General features: G+C 41.3%; 1 protein-coding gene across 1 annotated transcript in view; it reads left to right on the top strand.

The window, feature by feature from the left end:
- Positions 1-12,765, top strand: part of LOC115151181 (serine/threonine-protein kinase WNK2) — a 71,421-nt gene that overhangs the window by 44,729 nt on the left and 13,927 nt on the right. The window contains exons 14-18 of the mRNA XM_029695192.1: positions 1,871-1,923; positions 7,576-7,738; positions 7,942-8,058; positions 12,034-12,204; positions 12,514-12,556. Coding sequence (XP_029551052.1) covers positions 1,871-1,923; positions 7,576-7,738; positions 7,942-8,058; positions 12,034-12,204; positions 12,514-12,556 — 547 coding nt within the window. The remainder of the gene's footprint in view (positions 1-1,870; positions 1,924-7,575; positions 7,739-7,941; positions 8,059-12,033; positions 12,205-12,513; positions 12,557-12,765) is intronic.

Raw genomic sequence — 12,765 nt, 5'->3', positions numbered from 1 at the left:
CTACAGTTCTCTACAGTTCCCTACCCTACAGTTCCCTACAGTTCCCTACAGTACCTTACAGTTCCCTACAGTACCCTACAGTACCTTACAGTTCTCTACAGTTCCCTACAGTTCCCTACAGTACCCTACAGTACCTTACAGTTCTCTACAGTTCCCTACCCTACAGTTCTCTACAGTTCCCTACCCTACAGTTTCCTACAGTTCCCTACAGTTCCCTACCCTACAGTTCCCTACAGTTCCCTACAGTTCCCTACCCTACAGTACCCTACCCTACAGTTCCCCTCAGTTCTCTACAGTTCCCTACCCTACAGTTCTCTACAGTTCCCTACCCTACAGTTCCCTACAGTTCCCTACAGTACCCTACAGTACCTTACAGTTCTCTACAGTTCCCTACCCTACAGTTCCCTACAGTTCCCTACCCTACAGTACCCTACAGTTCCCTACAGTACCCTACAGTACCCTACAGTACCTTACAGTTCTCTACAGTTCCCTACCCTACAGTTCCCTACAGTTCCCTACCCTACAGTAACTTACAGTTCTCTACAGTTCCCTACCCTACAGTTCTCTACAGTTCCCTACCCTACAGTTCCCTACAGTTCCCTACAGTTCTCTACAGTTCCCTACCCTACAGTTCCCTACAGTTCCCTACAGTACCTTACAGTTCTCTACAGTTCCCTACCCTACAGTTCCCTACAGTTCCCTACCCTACAGTTCTCTACAGTTCCCTACCCTACAGTTCCCTACAGTTCCCTACAGTTCTCTACAGTTCCCTACCCTACAGTTCCCTACAGTACCCTACAGTACCTTACAGTTCTCTACAGTTCCCTACCCTACAGTTCCCTACAGTTCCCTACCCTACAGTACCCTACAGTTCCCTACAGTACCCTACAGTACCCTACAGTACCTTACAGTTCTCTACAGTTCCCTACCCTACAGTTCCCTACCCTACAGTACCTTACAGTTCTCTACAGTTCCCTACCCTACAGTTCCCTACAGTTCCCTACAGTACCCTACAGTTCCCTACCCTACAGTTCCCTACAGTTCCCTACAGTACCCTACAGGCCCCTACCCTACAGTTCCCTACAGTACCCTACAGTTCCCTACCCTAAAGTTCCCTACAGTTCCCTACAGTACTCTACAGTTCCCTACCCTACAGTTCCCTACAGTACCCTACAGTTCCCTACAGTACCCTACAGTTCCCTACAGTTCCCTACAGTACCCTACAGTTCCCTACAGTTCCCTACCCTACAGTTCCCTACCCTACAGTTCCCTACAGTACCCTACAGTTCCCTACCCTACAGTTCCCTACCCTACAGTTCCCTACAGTACCCTACAGTTCCCTACCATACAGTTCCCTACAGTACCCTACAGTTCCCTACAGTTCCCTACCCTACAGTTCCCTACAGTTCCCTACCCTACATTTCCCTACAGTTCCCTACAGTTCCCTACCCTACAGTTCCCTACCCTACAGTCCCCTACAGCCCCCTACCCTACAGTTCCCTACAGTTCCATACCCTACAGTTCCCTACAGTTCCCTACCCTACAGTTCCCTATAGTTGCCTACAGTATCCTACAGTACAGCACAGACACAATTCTTACTCAACTCCCACACACTGCACAGCACATACTGAGAACACAACTCCTACATGTATCAGGGAACACTTATCTTGTGTGTTGGCTATGCACTACTCATATTGTAAATGTAGGCTATGTCCCAAATGGCCCCCTATTCACTACATAGTGCCCTATGGGCGCTGGTCAAAAGTAGTGCACTATATAGGAAAGAATAGGGTGCCATTTGGGATACAGGCATACTCTACCCCATATGACATGTTTTGTGAATCCAACAACCCCATTGTCTTTCCCTCAGGAGCCAGTGCAAGAAAAACCCATGGCGTTTCACAGTTATGCCGGCTATGACAGGTGTGTGGCCATACCTTCTGACCTTGACTTGCGTGTTGTTAAGATGTTTTTCCCCAATGTACAGAACAGGGGCTATAGTGGGTACAATGAGAGTGACCCTGACTCTCTGTGAATAATAAACCTAGAACACTGCTCTGTGTGACAATGGACACCTTGCCCTGTCAATCCTGAATGGTTTATTTTTTATTATTATTAGATATTTTTTAAGGGGTGGATCAGAATTAATATTGCCTATAGATTGTTGCTTCCATCAATGTAATTGTCTGCATCATTTCTGAAATATATATATTCATATACATACATACATACATACATACATACATACATGCATACATACATACATACATATATATATATATATATATATATATATATATATATATATATATATATATATATATATATATATACATACACCTTAGCCAAATACATTTGAGCTCAGTTTTTCACAATTCTTGACATTTAATCCTAGTAAGTTATTTTAAGAATGTGAAATGTCAGAATAATAGTAGAGAGAATGATTTATTTCAGCTTTTATTTCTTTCATCACATTCCCAGTGGGTCAGAAGTTTACATACACTCAATTAGTATTTGGTAGCATTGCCTTTAAATTGTTTAACTTGGGTCAAACGTTTTGGGTAGTGCTTTTTCTTTTTTTTTTTTTTTTTTCTTTTTTTTCTAATATTTTTTTATTGAACACATACACAAGAATGGTGTATAGGTATAAAAGACAAGTTTACAGTTCTTATCTAAACATAAGAGAACAGACATTAACCAAAAGACCCAGAGTTCTGTTTAGGCATACCTCTGCTGGCTTAGTATGGAGCGAGAGGAGTGCCACCCCTTCTCTATTGGTGCTGTGATTTTGTCACCTGTCAATCTGGGTAGTGCTTTTTCAGTTCTGCCCACAAATGTTCTGTAGGATTGAGGTCAGGGCTTTGTGATGGCCACTCCAATACCTTGACTTTGTTGTCCTTAAGCCATTTTGCCACAACTTTGGAAGTATGCTTGGGGTCATTGTCCATTTGAAAGACCCATTTGCGACCAAGCTTTAACTTCCTGACTGATGCCTTGAGATGTTGCTTCAATATATCCACATAAGTTTCCTGCCTCATGATGCCATCTATTTTGTGAAGTGTACCAGTCCCTCCTGCAGCAAAGCACCCCCACAACATGATGCTGCCACCCCCGTGCTTCACGGTTGGGATGGTGTTCTTCGGCTTGCAAGCCCCCCTCTTTTTCCTCCAAACATAACAATGGTTATTATGGCCAAACAGTTCTATTTTTTTTTTCATCAGACCAGAGGACATTTCTCCAAAAAGTACGATCTTTGTCCCCATGTGCAGTTGGAAACCGTAGTCTGGCTTTTTTATGGCGGTTTTGGAGCAGTGGCTTCTTCCTTGCTGAGCGACTTTTCAGGTTATGTCAATATAGGACTCGTTTTACTGTGGATATAGATACTTTTGTACCTGTTTCTCTAGAAGACAGAACGCGTCTCCTTCCTGAGCGGTATGACGGCTGCGTGGTCCCATGGTGTTTATACTTGCGTACTATTGTTTGTACAGATGAACGTGGTACCTTCAGTCATTTGGAAATTGCTCCCAAAGATGAATCAGACTACAGGTCTACAATTCTTTTTCTGAGGTCTTGGCTGATTTCTTTTGATTTTCCCATGATATCAGGCAAAGAGGCACTGAGTTTGAAGGTAGGCCTTGAAATACATCCACAGGTACACCTCCAATTGACTCAAATGATGTCAATTAGCCTATCAGAAGCTTCTAAAGCCATGTCATAATTTTCTGGAATTTTCCAAGCTGTTCAAAGGCACAGTCAACTTAATCTATGTAAACTTCTGACCCACTGGAATCGTGATACAGTGAATTATAAGTGAAATAATCTGTCTGTAAACAATTTTTGGAAAAATGATTTGTGCCATGCACAAAGTAGATGTCTTAATCGACTTGCCAAAACTATAGTTTGTTAACAAGAAATTTGTGGAGTGGTTGAAAAACAAGTTTTAATGAGTCCTACCTAAGTGTATGTAAACTTCCGACTTCAACTGTGTGTGTATATATATATATATTTCTATATATAAACTTTCATACATATATACATACACATACATACATATACACACTTTTTTTAACCTTTATTATTTCCTGCAAACCCTACCACCCCTCTCCTAATGGAGTAAACTAATAAACATTAACACTTAGGCATCTACCTTCAGTTTATACATATTATACACATTTTACAGACACAATCTATTTTACAATTGTTATATTTTGTTTGTTTTTAGTCCTTCCTCTATTTCTGATGTCCATCCAGTTTGATTTCTATTTGTAACTGTGCTATTTCACAACATTTCTGAACCTATATACATTTTACAGACCCCGTATGTTTTCCATTGGTTATCTTGTTGTTATTAGTCCCACCCTTCAGCTCCATTCAACCCCTCCCATTTATCTCTTAACACCATCCATTTTGGACTTCTATTTGCCATATATTTTTCAACTGTGCTGTGATGCTTCACAAAAGTACTGAACCTTTCTATTCTCATAGCTTCTACAGATTCTAAATTAAAGATAAAAAATTTTTCTAAAATAATTATTATATTATTGATTGACTATGACTTTTCAAATCCCCCAGTATTGCTATCTGCAGCGTTTGTTCTCGGTAAATGTTCCAATTCTTCAGCCATTCTTGGACCTGTGACCAAAAACAAGCTACATATGGACAGTACCAAAATAAATGATCTAATGACTCTGCCTCCTCACAGCAAAATGTGCAGAGCTGGGAAGATTGTATCCCCCATATATATGACATTCTATTGGTTGCAAGAGTTTAGTATAATAATTTGAATCCGGCATTGTTTTGCGTGTCAATTCATAATCCATGTGCCATGGAATCGGTACATTGAAATCTCTTCCCAACTATTTTGCAGTTTATATGGCACAGCAGTCAATTTTTTGGTCCTTAAATGAAATTGGTATATGTTTTTATTTATCACAGTTTTTCTTTAACCATTTATGGTCTTTAATACAGGGCCAACAGACAAGTTCCTTACTTTTTCCACCTTCTACTTGCCTCTTTCATTTTTGTGGTAATGCTGCAATTAGTTGGTTGTAATTTTGGGTAGAGCAGACATTTCCATTTGTCTGTGTTTGCTGCATGTGTGACATAACTCTACCTGTCCTATTTATGATAATTTACAAAAAACCTTTTACATTTTTTTTATCTAAAAATATGTTTTTTTTAATTAATTAGTATAATTGAGTTTAACCACAATATCAAATCAAATCAAAGTTTATTTGTCACGTGCGCCGAATACAACAGGTGTAGACCTTACAGTGAAATGCTTACTTACAGGCTCTAACCAATAATGAAAAAAGGTATTAGGTGAACAATAGGTAAGTAAAGAAATAAAACAACAGTAAAAAGACAGGCTATATACAGTAGCGAGGCTATACAAGTAGCGAGGCTACATACAGACACTGGTTAGTCAGGGTGATTGGGGTAGTATGTACATGTAGATATGGTTAAAGTGACTATGCATATATGATGAACAGAGAGTAGCAGTAGCGTAAAAGAGGGTTTGGCGGGTGGTGGGTGGCGGGACACAATGCAGATAGCCCGGTTAGCCCATGTGCTGGAGCACTGGTTGGTCGGGCCAATTGAGGTGGTATGTACATGAATGTATAGTTAAAGTGCACTGGCTCCTTGTTGTATTATTTGTTCTGTCTTTTCAGGTGGATTAAACTGAAATTGCAACCAACTTTCTAAGGCTTGTTTAAAAAATAATATTATTTTGGAGATTATGTCATTTTCAAATAACTGAAAGTGAGCAGTTGTAATCTGAATAAAGGGAAAAAGGCCATTCTTGAACATGGGGTGAGACATTCTTACTAATTTACTAGAGAACCATTTCGGATTTAAGTATCATTTTGTATGACTGAGTGAGAGGACAAGTGCTTTAATATTTAATCGTTTCTACCCTCCGAATTCATATTCGTTATATAAACAGGCCTTTTAATTTTGTCTGGCTCGCCATTCCAAATAAAATTGAATATTTTTGGTTCATATAATTTAAAAAGCAGGTCACTAGGTGTAGGCAAAACCATCAGCAAATAGGTAAACTGTGATATGACTAAAGAGTTAATCAGGGTGATTTTTCCACAAATAGACAGGTATTTTCCTTTCCATGGTAGCAAGATCTTATCTATTTTTGCTAACTTTCTATACAAATTTATTGGAGTGAGATGATTTCTTTCTTTTGGGATTTGTATACCGAGTATGTCCACATCCCCGTCAGACCATTTTATTGGTAAACTACACGGTAATGTAAAAGTTAAATTTTTTGATGATCAATACGAAATAAAGTACACTCATCATAATTTGGTTTTAATCCAGAGAAGTTAGCAAAAGTATATAGGTCTTCTATGAGGCTGTGGAGGGAGTCTAATTGTGGTTTTAAAAGAAAACATGAATCATCAGCATACAATGAAACCTTTGTTTTTTAGCCATGGATTTATAATCCCTTAATATTATTGTTGGATCTAATTTCAACAGCTAACATTTCAATGGCAATAATAAATAGATATGCCGATGGTGGACAACCTTGTTTTACTCCTTTTGACAGATGTAGCCGTTATTTACTATTTTACTATGAATGTTTTCTTACTGAAATGTTAACCTTCCAACACAGTGACTACACCAGAGTGCTATCTTAGTCAGTGGCAACACATAAGATCTCTATCTCTGTGCCACAAGCAGAAAGAGAGAGAGAAATAGACAGAGGAAAGTGTTAAAAGTGTTCTTTGAGTGTTCTTTCTTTCTGCCAAAAGCAGAAAGAGAGTATCGGAGAGAGAGAGACAGAGAGGAGAGAGAGAGAGAGAGAGGAGAGAGAGAGACAGACAGACAGAGAGCAGAGAGAGAGATGAGAGAGAGGCACGAGAAGAAGAGAATGTAAGGATCCAACCCTTTTTTTAAATGTTTGCCTAAAATGACATACCCAAATCTAACTGCCTGAACCTCAGGACCTGAAGCAAAGATATGCCTATTCTTGATACCATTTGAAAGGAAACACTTTGAAGTTTGTGGAAATTTGAAATTAATGTAGGAGAATATAACACACTACATCTGATAAAAGATAATACAAAGAAAAAAAGTTTTTGTTTTGTATTTTTTTGTACCATCATCTTTGAAATACAAGAGGAAGGCCATGATGTATTATTCCAGCCCAGGCCCAATTTAGACTTTGGCCACTAGATGGCAGCAGTGTATGTCCAACGTTTTAGACTGATCCAATGAACCATTGGATATATGTTCAAAATATTGTATCAAGACGGCCCAAATGTGCCTAATTGGTTTATTCATACATTTTCAAGTTCGCAATTGTGCACTCTCCTCAAACAATAACATGGTATTATTTCACTGTAATAGCTACTGTAAATTGGACAGTTCATTTAGATTAACAAGAATGTAAGCTTTCTGCCCATATCAGATATGTCTATGTCCTGGGATTATTTTTTTCTTACAACCTCATGCTAATCACATTATCCTATGTTAGCTCAACCATCCCACGGGGGACACACCGATCCTGTAGAGGTTAATTAAAAGTGTTCTTTACCTCCTTCATATCCCTACCTTTAGCTTCAACTCAGATGTGGCGTCAGGTAAGGAGATGAGTGATGGCTATGATGGCTCGGCCAGCAGCGGGAAGGGGGATGGGAAGCCACGGAAACACCACCGCAAGTCGACCCGCACGCGCTCACGCCAAGAGAAGACCAACAAGCCCAAACTGAGCATGCTCAATGTAAGTCCATCCATCCTGACTACCCATCTCTCCGAACTGACCAGTGGTCAAGGTTTTTGCCATTCATAAGCTATTCAGTAAGTCCAAAGGAAAGAGTTTCAAACAGAAAGGACCATTTATACTGTATATTCATATATTGCTATCTTCAAAGTATATGCATATTCGTACTTGCACATTAAAAGTTATTTCTCCTTCTCCCTCAGGTGAGCAACACGGGCGATAAGATGGTGGAGTGCCAGCTGGAGACCCACAACCACAAAATGGTAACCTTCAAGTTTGACCTGGACGGAGATGCTCCAGAAGAAATCGCTATTTACATGGTGAGGTCATGACCTTGGCAGACCTGTCCAAATGGGGGTTGGGTTCTACTAAGCTAACATATGGAATTGTTTTAAGATGTCATATCATGGATCATTTAGCTATTTGATAGGAATTGTTGGACCGCTTTAGGCCTTTAGGTATCAAAAAACACATACAGTTGAAGTCAGCAGTTTACATACACCTTAGCCAAATCAAATCAAATCAAAGTTTATTTGTCACGTGCGCCGAATACAACAGGTGTAGACCTTACAGTGAAACGCTTACTTACAGGCTCTAACCAATAGTGCAAAAAAGGTGTTAGGTGAACAATAAGTAAGTAAAGAAATGAAACAACAGTAAAAAGACAGGCTATATACAGTAGCGAGGCTATACAAGTAGCGAGGCTACATACAGACACCGGTTAGTCAGGGTGATTGAGGTAGTATGTACATGTAGATATGGTTAAAGTGACCATGCATATATGATGAACAGAGAGTAGTAGTAGCGTAAAAGAGGGGTTTGCGTGTGGTGGGTGGCGGGACACAATGCAAATAGCCCGGTTAGCCAATGTGCGGGAGCACTGGTTGGTCGGGCCAATTGAGGTAGTATGTACATGAATGTATAGTTAAAGTGACTATGCATATATGATAAATAGAGAGTAGCAGCAGCGTAAAAAGAGGGTTTGGGGGGGGGGCAAATAGTCCGGGTAGCCATTTGATTACCTGTTCAGGAGTCTTATGGCTTGGGGGTAAAAACTGTTGAGAAGCCTTTTTGTCCTAGACTTGGCTCGGTACTGCTTGCCATGCTGTAGTAGAGAGAACAGTCTATGACTGGTGTGGCTGGGGTCTTTGCAATTTTTAGGGCCTTCCTCTGACACCGCCTGGTGTAGAGGTCCTGGATGGCAGGCAGCTTAGCCCCAGTGATGTACTGGGCCTTACGCACTACCCTCTGTAGTGCCTTGTGGTCAGAAGCCGAGCAATTGCCATACCAGGCAGTGATGCACCCAGTCAGGATGCTCTCGATGTTGCAGCTGTAGAACCTTTTGAGGATCTCAGGACCCATGCCAAATCTTTTGAGTTTCCTAAGGGGGAATAGGCTTTGTCGTGCCCTCTTCACGACTGTCTTGGTGTGTTTGGACCATTCTAGTTTGTTGTTGACGTGGACACCGAGGAACTTGAAGCTCTCAACCTACTCCACCGATGAGAATGGGGGCATGCTCGGTCCTCCTTTTCCTGTAGTCCACAATCATCTCCTTAGTCTTGGCTATGTTGAGGGATAGGTTGTTATTCTGGCACCACATGGCCAGGTCTCTGATCTCCTCCCTATAGGCTGTCTCGTCGTTGTCTGTGATCAGGCCTACCACTGTTGTGTCATCTGCAAACTTAATGATGGTGTTGGAGTCGTGCCTGGCCATGCAGTCGTGGGTGAACAGGGAGTACAGGAGGGGACTGAGCATGCACCCCTGTGGAGCTCCAGTGTTGAGGATCAGCGTGGCAGATGTGTTGCTACCTACCCTCACCACCTGGGGGTGGCCCGTCAGGAAGTCCAGTTGCAGAGGGAGGTGTTTAGTCCCAGGATCCTTAGCTTAGTGATGAGCTTTGAGGGTACTATGGTGTTGAGCTGTAGTCAATGAATAGCATTCTCACATAAGTGTTCCTTTTGTCCAGGTGGGAAAAGGCAGTGTGGAGTGCAATAGAGATAGCATCATATATTTATATTTTAGTCATTTAGCAGACGCTCTTATCCATTTCATACATTTTTTTTCTTATTTTCGTACTGGTCCCCCGTGGGAATCGAACCCACAACCCTGGCGTTGCAAACACAATGCTCTACCAACTGAGCCACATGGGATCTGTTTGGGGATCTGTTTGGGCGGTATGCAAATTGGAGTGGGTCTAGGGTTTAGGGTTTCTGGGATAATGGTGTTGATGTGAGCCATTACCAACCTTTCAAAGCACTTCATGGCTACGGATGTGAGTGCTACGGGTCTGTAGTCATTTAGGCAGGTTGCCTTTGTGTTCTTGGGCACAGGGACTATGATGGTCTGCTTGAAACATGTTGGTATTACAGACTCAATCAGGGACATGATGAAAATGTCAGTGAAGACACCTGCCAGTTGGTCAGCACATGCCCGGAGCACACGTCCTGGTAATCCGTCTGGCCCCACAGCCTTGTGTATGTTGACCTGTTTAAAGGTCTTACTCACGTCAGCTACGGAAAGCGGGATCACACAGTTGTCCGGAACAGCTGATCCTCTCATGCATTTAAACTCACTTTTTCACAATTCCTGACATTTAATCCTAGTAAAAATTCCCTGTCTTAGGTCAGTTAGGATCACCACTTTATTTTAAGAATGTAAAATGTCAGAATAATAGTAGAGAGAACTATTTATTTCAGATTCGATTTCTTTCATCACATTCCCAGTGGGTCAGAAGTTTACATACAGTCAATTAGTATTTGGTAGCATTGCCTTTAAATTGTTTAACTTGGGTCTAATGTTTCGGGTAGCCTTCCACAAGCTTCCCACAATAAGTTGGGTGAATTTTGGCCCATTCCCCCTGACAAAGCTGGTGTAACTGAGTCAGGTTTGTAGGCCTCCTTGTTCGCATACACTTTTTCAGTTCTGCCCACAAATGTTCTACGGGATTGAGGTCAGGGCTTTGTGATGGCCACTCCAATACCTTGACTTTCTTGTCCTTAAGCCATTTTGCCACAACTTTGGAAGTGTGCTTGGGGTCATTGTCCATTTGGAAGACCCATTTGCGACCAAGCTTTAACTTACTGACTGATGTCTTGAGATGTTGCTTCAATATATCCACATAATCTTTCTACCTCATGATGCCATCTATTTTGTGAAGTGCACCAGTCCCTCCTGCAGCAAAGCACCCCCACAACATGATGCTGTCACCCCCGTGCTTCACAGTTGGGATGGTGTTCTTCGGCATGCAAGCCTCCCCAGAAGCTTCTAAAGCCATGACATAATTTTCTGAAATTTTCCAAGCTTTTTAAAGGCACAGTCAACTTAGTGTATGTAAACTTCTGACCCATTGGAATTGTGATACAGTGAATTATAACTGAAATAATCTGTCTGTAAACAATTGTTGGAAAAATGACTTGTGTCATGCACAAAGTAGATATCCTAACCGACTTGCCAAAACTATAGTTTGTTAGCAAGAAATTTGTGGAGTGGTTGAAAAACGAGTTTAATGACTCCAAACTGAGTGTATGTAAACTTCCCACTTCAACTGTATGTATATATATTTTTTAATAAAATATTGAATTTAGCCTTTACTGGTATTGCATTGAATAACACATTCATAAAAAAGACAATCAAAATATAAATCACAAGGAATAAGGTTTTGAAGTTTCTGTCCTATATGTACCATGGATCATTTTGCTACTTGATTTGGAATTTTATGACCCCTGTAGGTATAAAAAACTATTGAAAAACGTATTTGATGAAACGCATTGAATAACAGATTCATACATGAAAAAACAGATGGATTTTGATTGGGATTGTTTTAAAACTTAGATTAACACACTTGTGCATTAATACATTCTTAAGGATTAATGGACCAATTAGAATAGTCCCAAAACTGCAAAGCAGATCGTCTGCCACTCCAGGCAAGCTAGAGCAAATGCTCAAAGGACTATGGACCTTCGGTTCCTCCTCTGTCACCAATCTCAATGCACTACAGCAGAAGATGTGGGAAATTAATGTTGCCTGTACTGTTGGGTCATCCACTTCACTATCTATAGTATTTCCTTTTGTCATTTTACGTTTCCTGATATTGTATATTGCTGATATTGTATAATTATTGTATGTTACGATTGTTCCTGAAGTGTTATTTGTTCCTGAAGTATTATATCTTCATAATTATTTACGTGTGGTTACATCCTGTGTGTGTGTGTGTGTGTGTGTGGTGTCCATATCTCTGTGCGTGTTTTTGTGTGTGCGTGTGTGTGTGTGTGTGCACGTTTGTGTGTGTGTGTAGGCAGAGAATTTCTTCATCCTAACCATAGAGAAGGAGATGTTCATTGACCAGTTGAAGGACATCGTGGACAAGGCTGAGGACATGCTGAGCGAGGACATGGAGGGAGAGACGGACTCCGCTTTGGGGGGCAGTCCCCAACTGGGACACAGCTCTTGGGGGCCGGGGGGAGAGGTGAGGGGGACATCCCAAACACAACTCACTAACACACAGACTAGTCTACTCTCATGAACGTTCATTAAAAGAAACCACACACACACACGTACGCACTCACACACACACACACACACACACACACACACACACACACACACACACACACACACACACACACACACACACACACACACACACACACACACACACACACACACACACACACACACACACACACACACACACACACACAGACAGACAGACAGACAGAGAGACACACACGCACTCAAATGTCTGTCTTCTGTCTGTCTCTCTATCTCTCTAAAGAGTCAGCAGCCTGGAGCACCCCAGCCTGTTTATCAGCAGAATGGTAAGACTCCATTCTCTCTGTCTTTCTCTCTCTTCTTTTGTCTCCCTCTCCTTTATCCTCTATCTATTCTATTTGTGATTGGGATGTCTGTGGAGGAAGGTTTTGAAAGGAGCTTGTACTGAGGACTTTGGGATGTTTTGGCTGCCATAGCTGAGGACTTTCCTCTCTCTCTCTCGCGCTCTCTCTCTCTATCTCTCTCACACTCTCGC

The sequence above is a fragment of the Salmo trutta genome, chromosome 16 (assembly GCF_901001165.1).
Source record: "Salmo trutta chromosome 16, fSalTru1.1, whole genome shotgun sequence".
NCBI lineage: Eukaryota > Metazoa > Chordata > Actinopteri > Salmoniformes > Salmonidae > Salmo > Salmo trutta.
The sequence above is the reverse complement of the archived record's forward strand: the minus strand, read 5'-3'. Positions and strand labels throughout refer to the sequence as shown.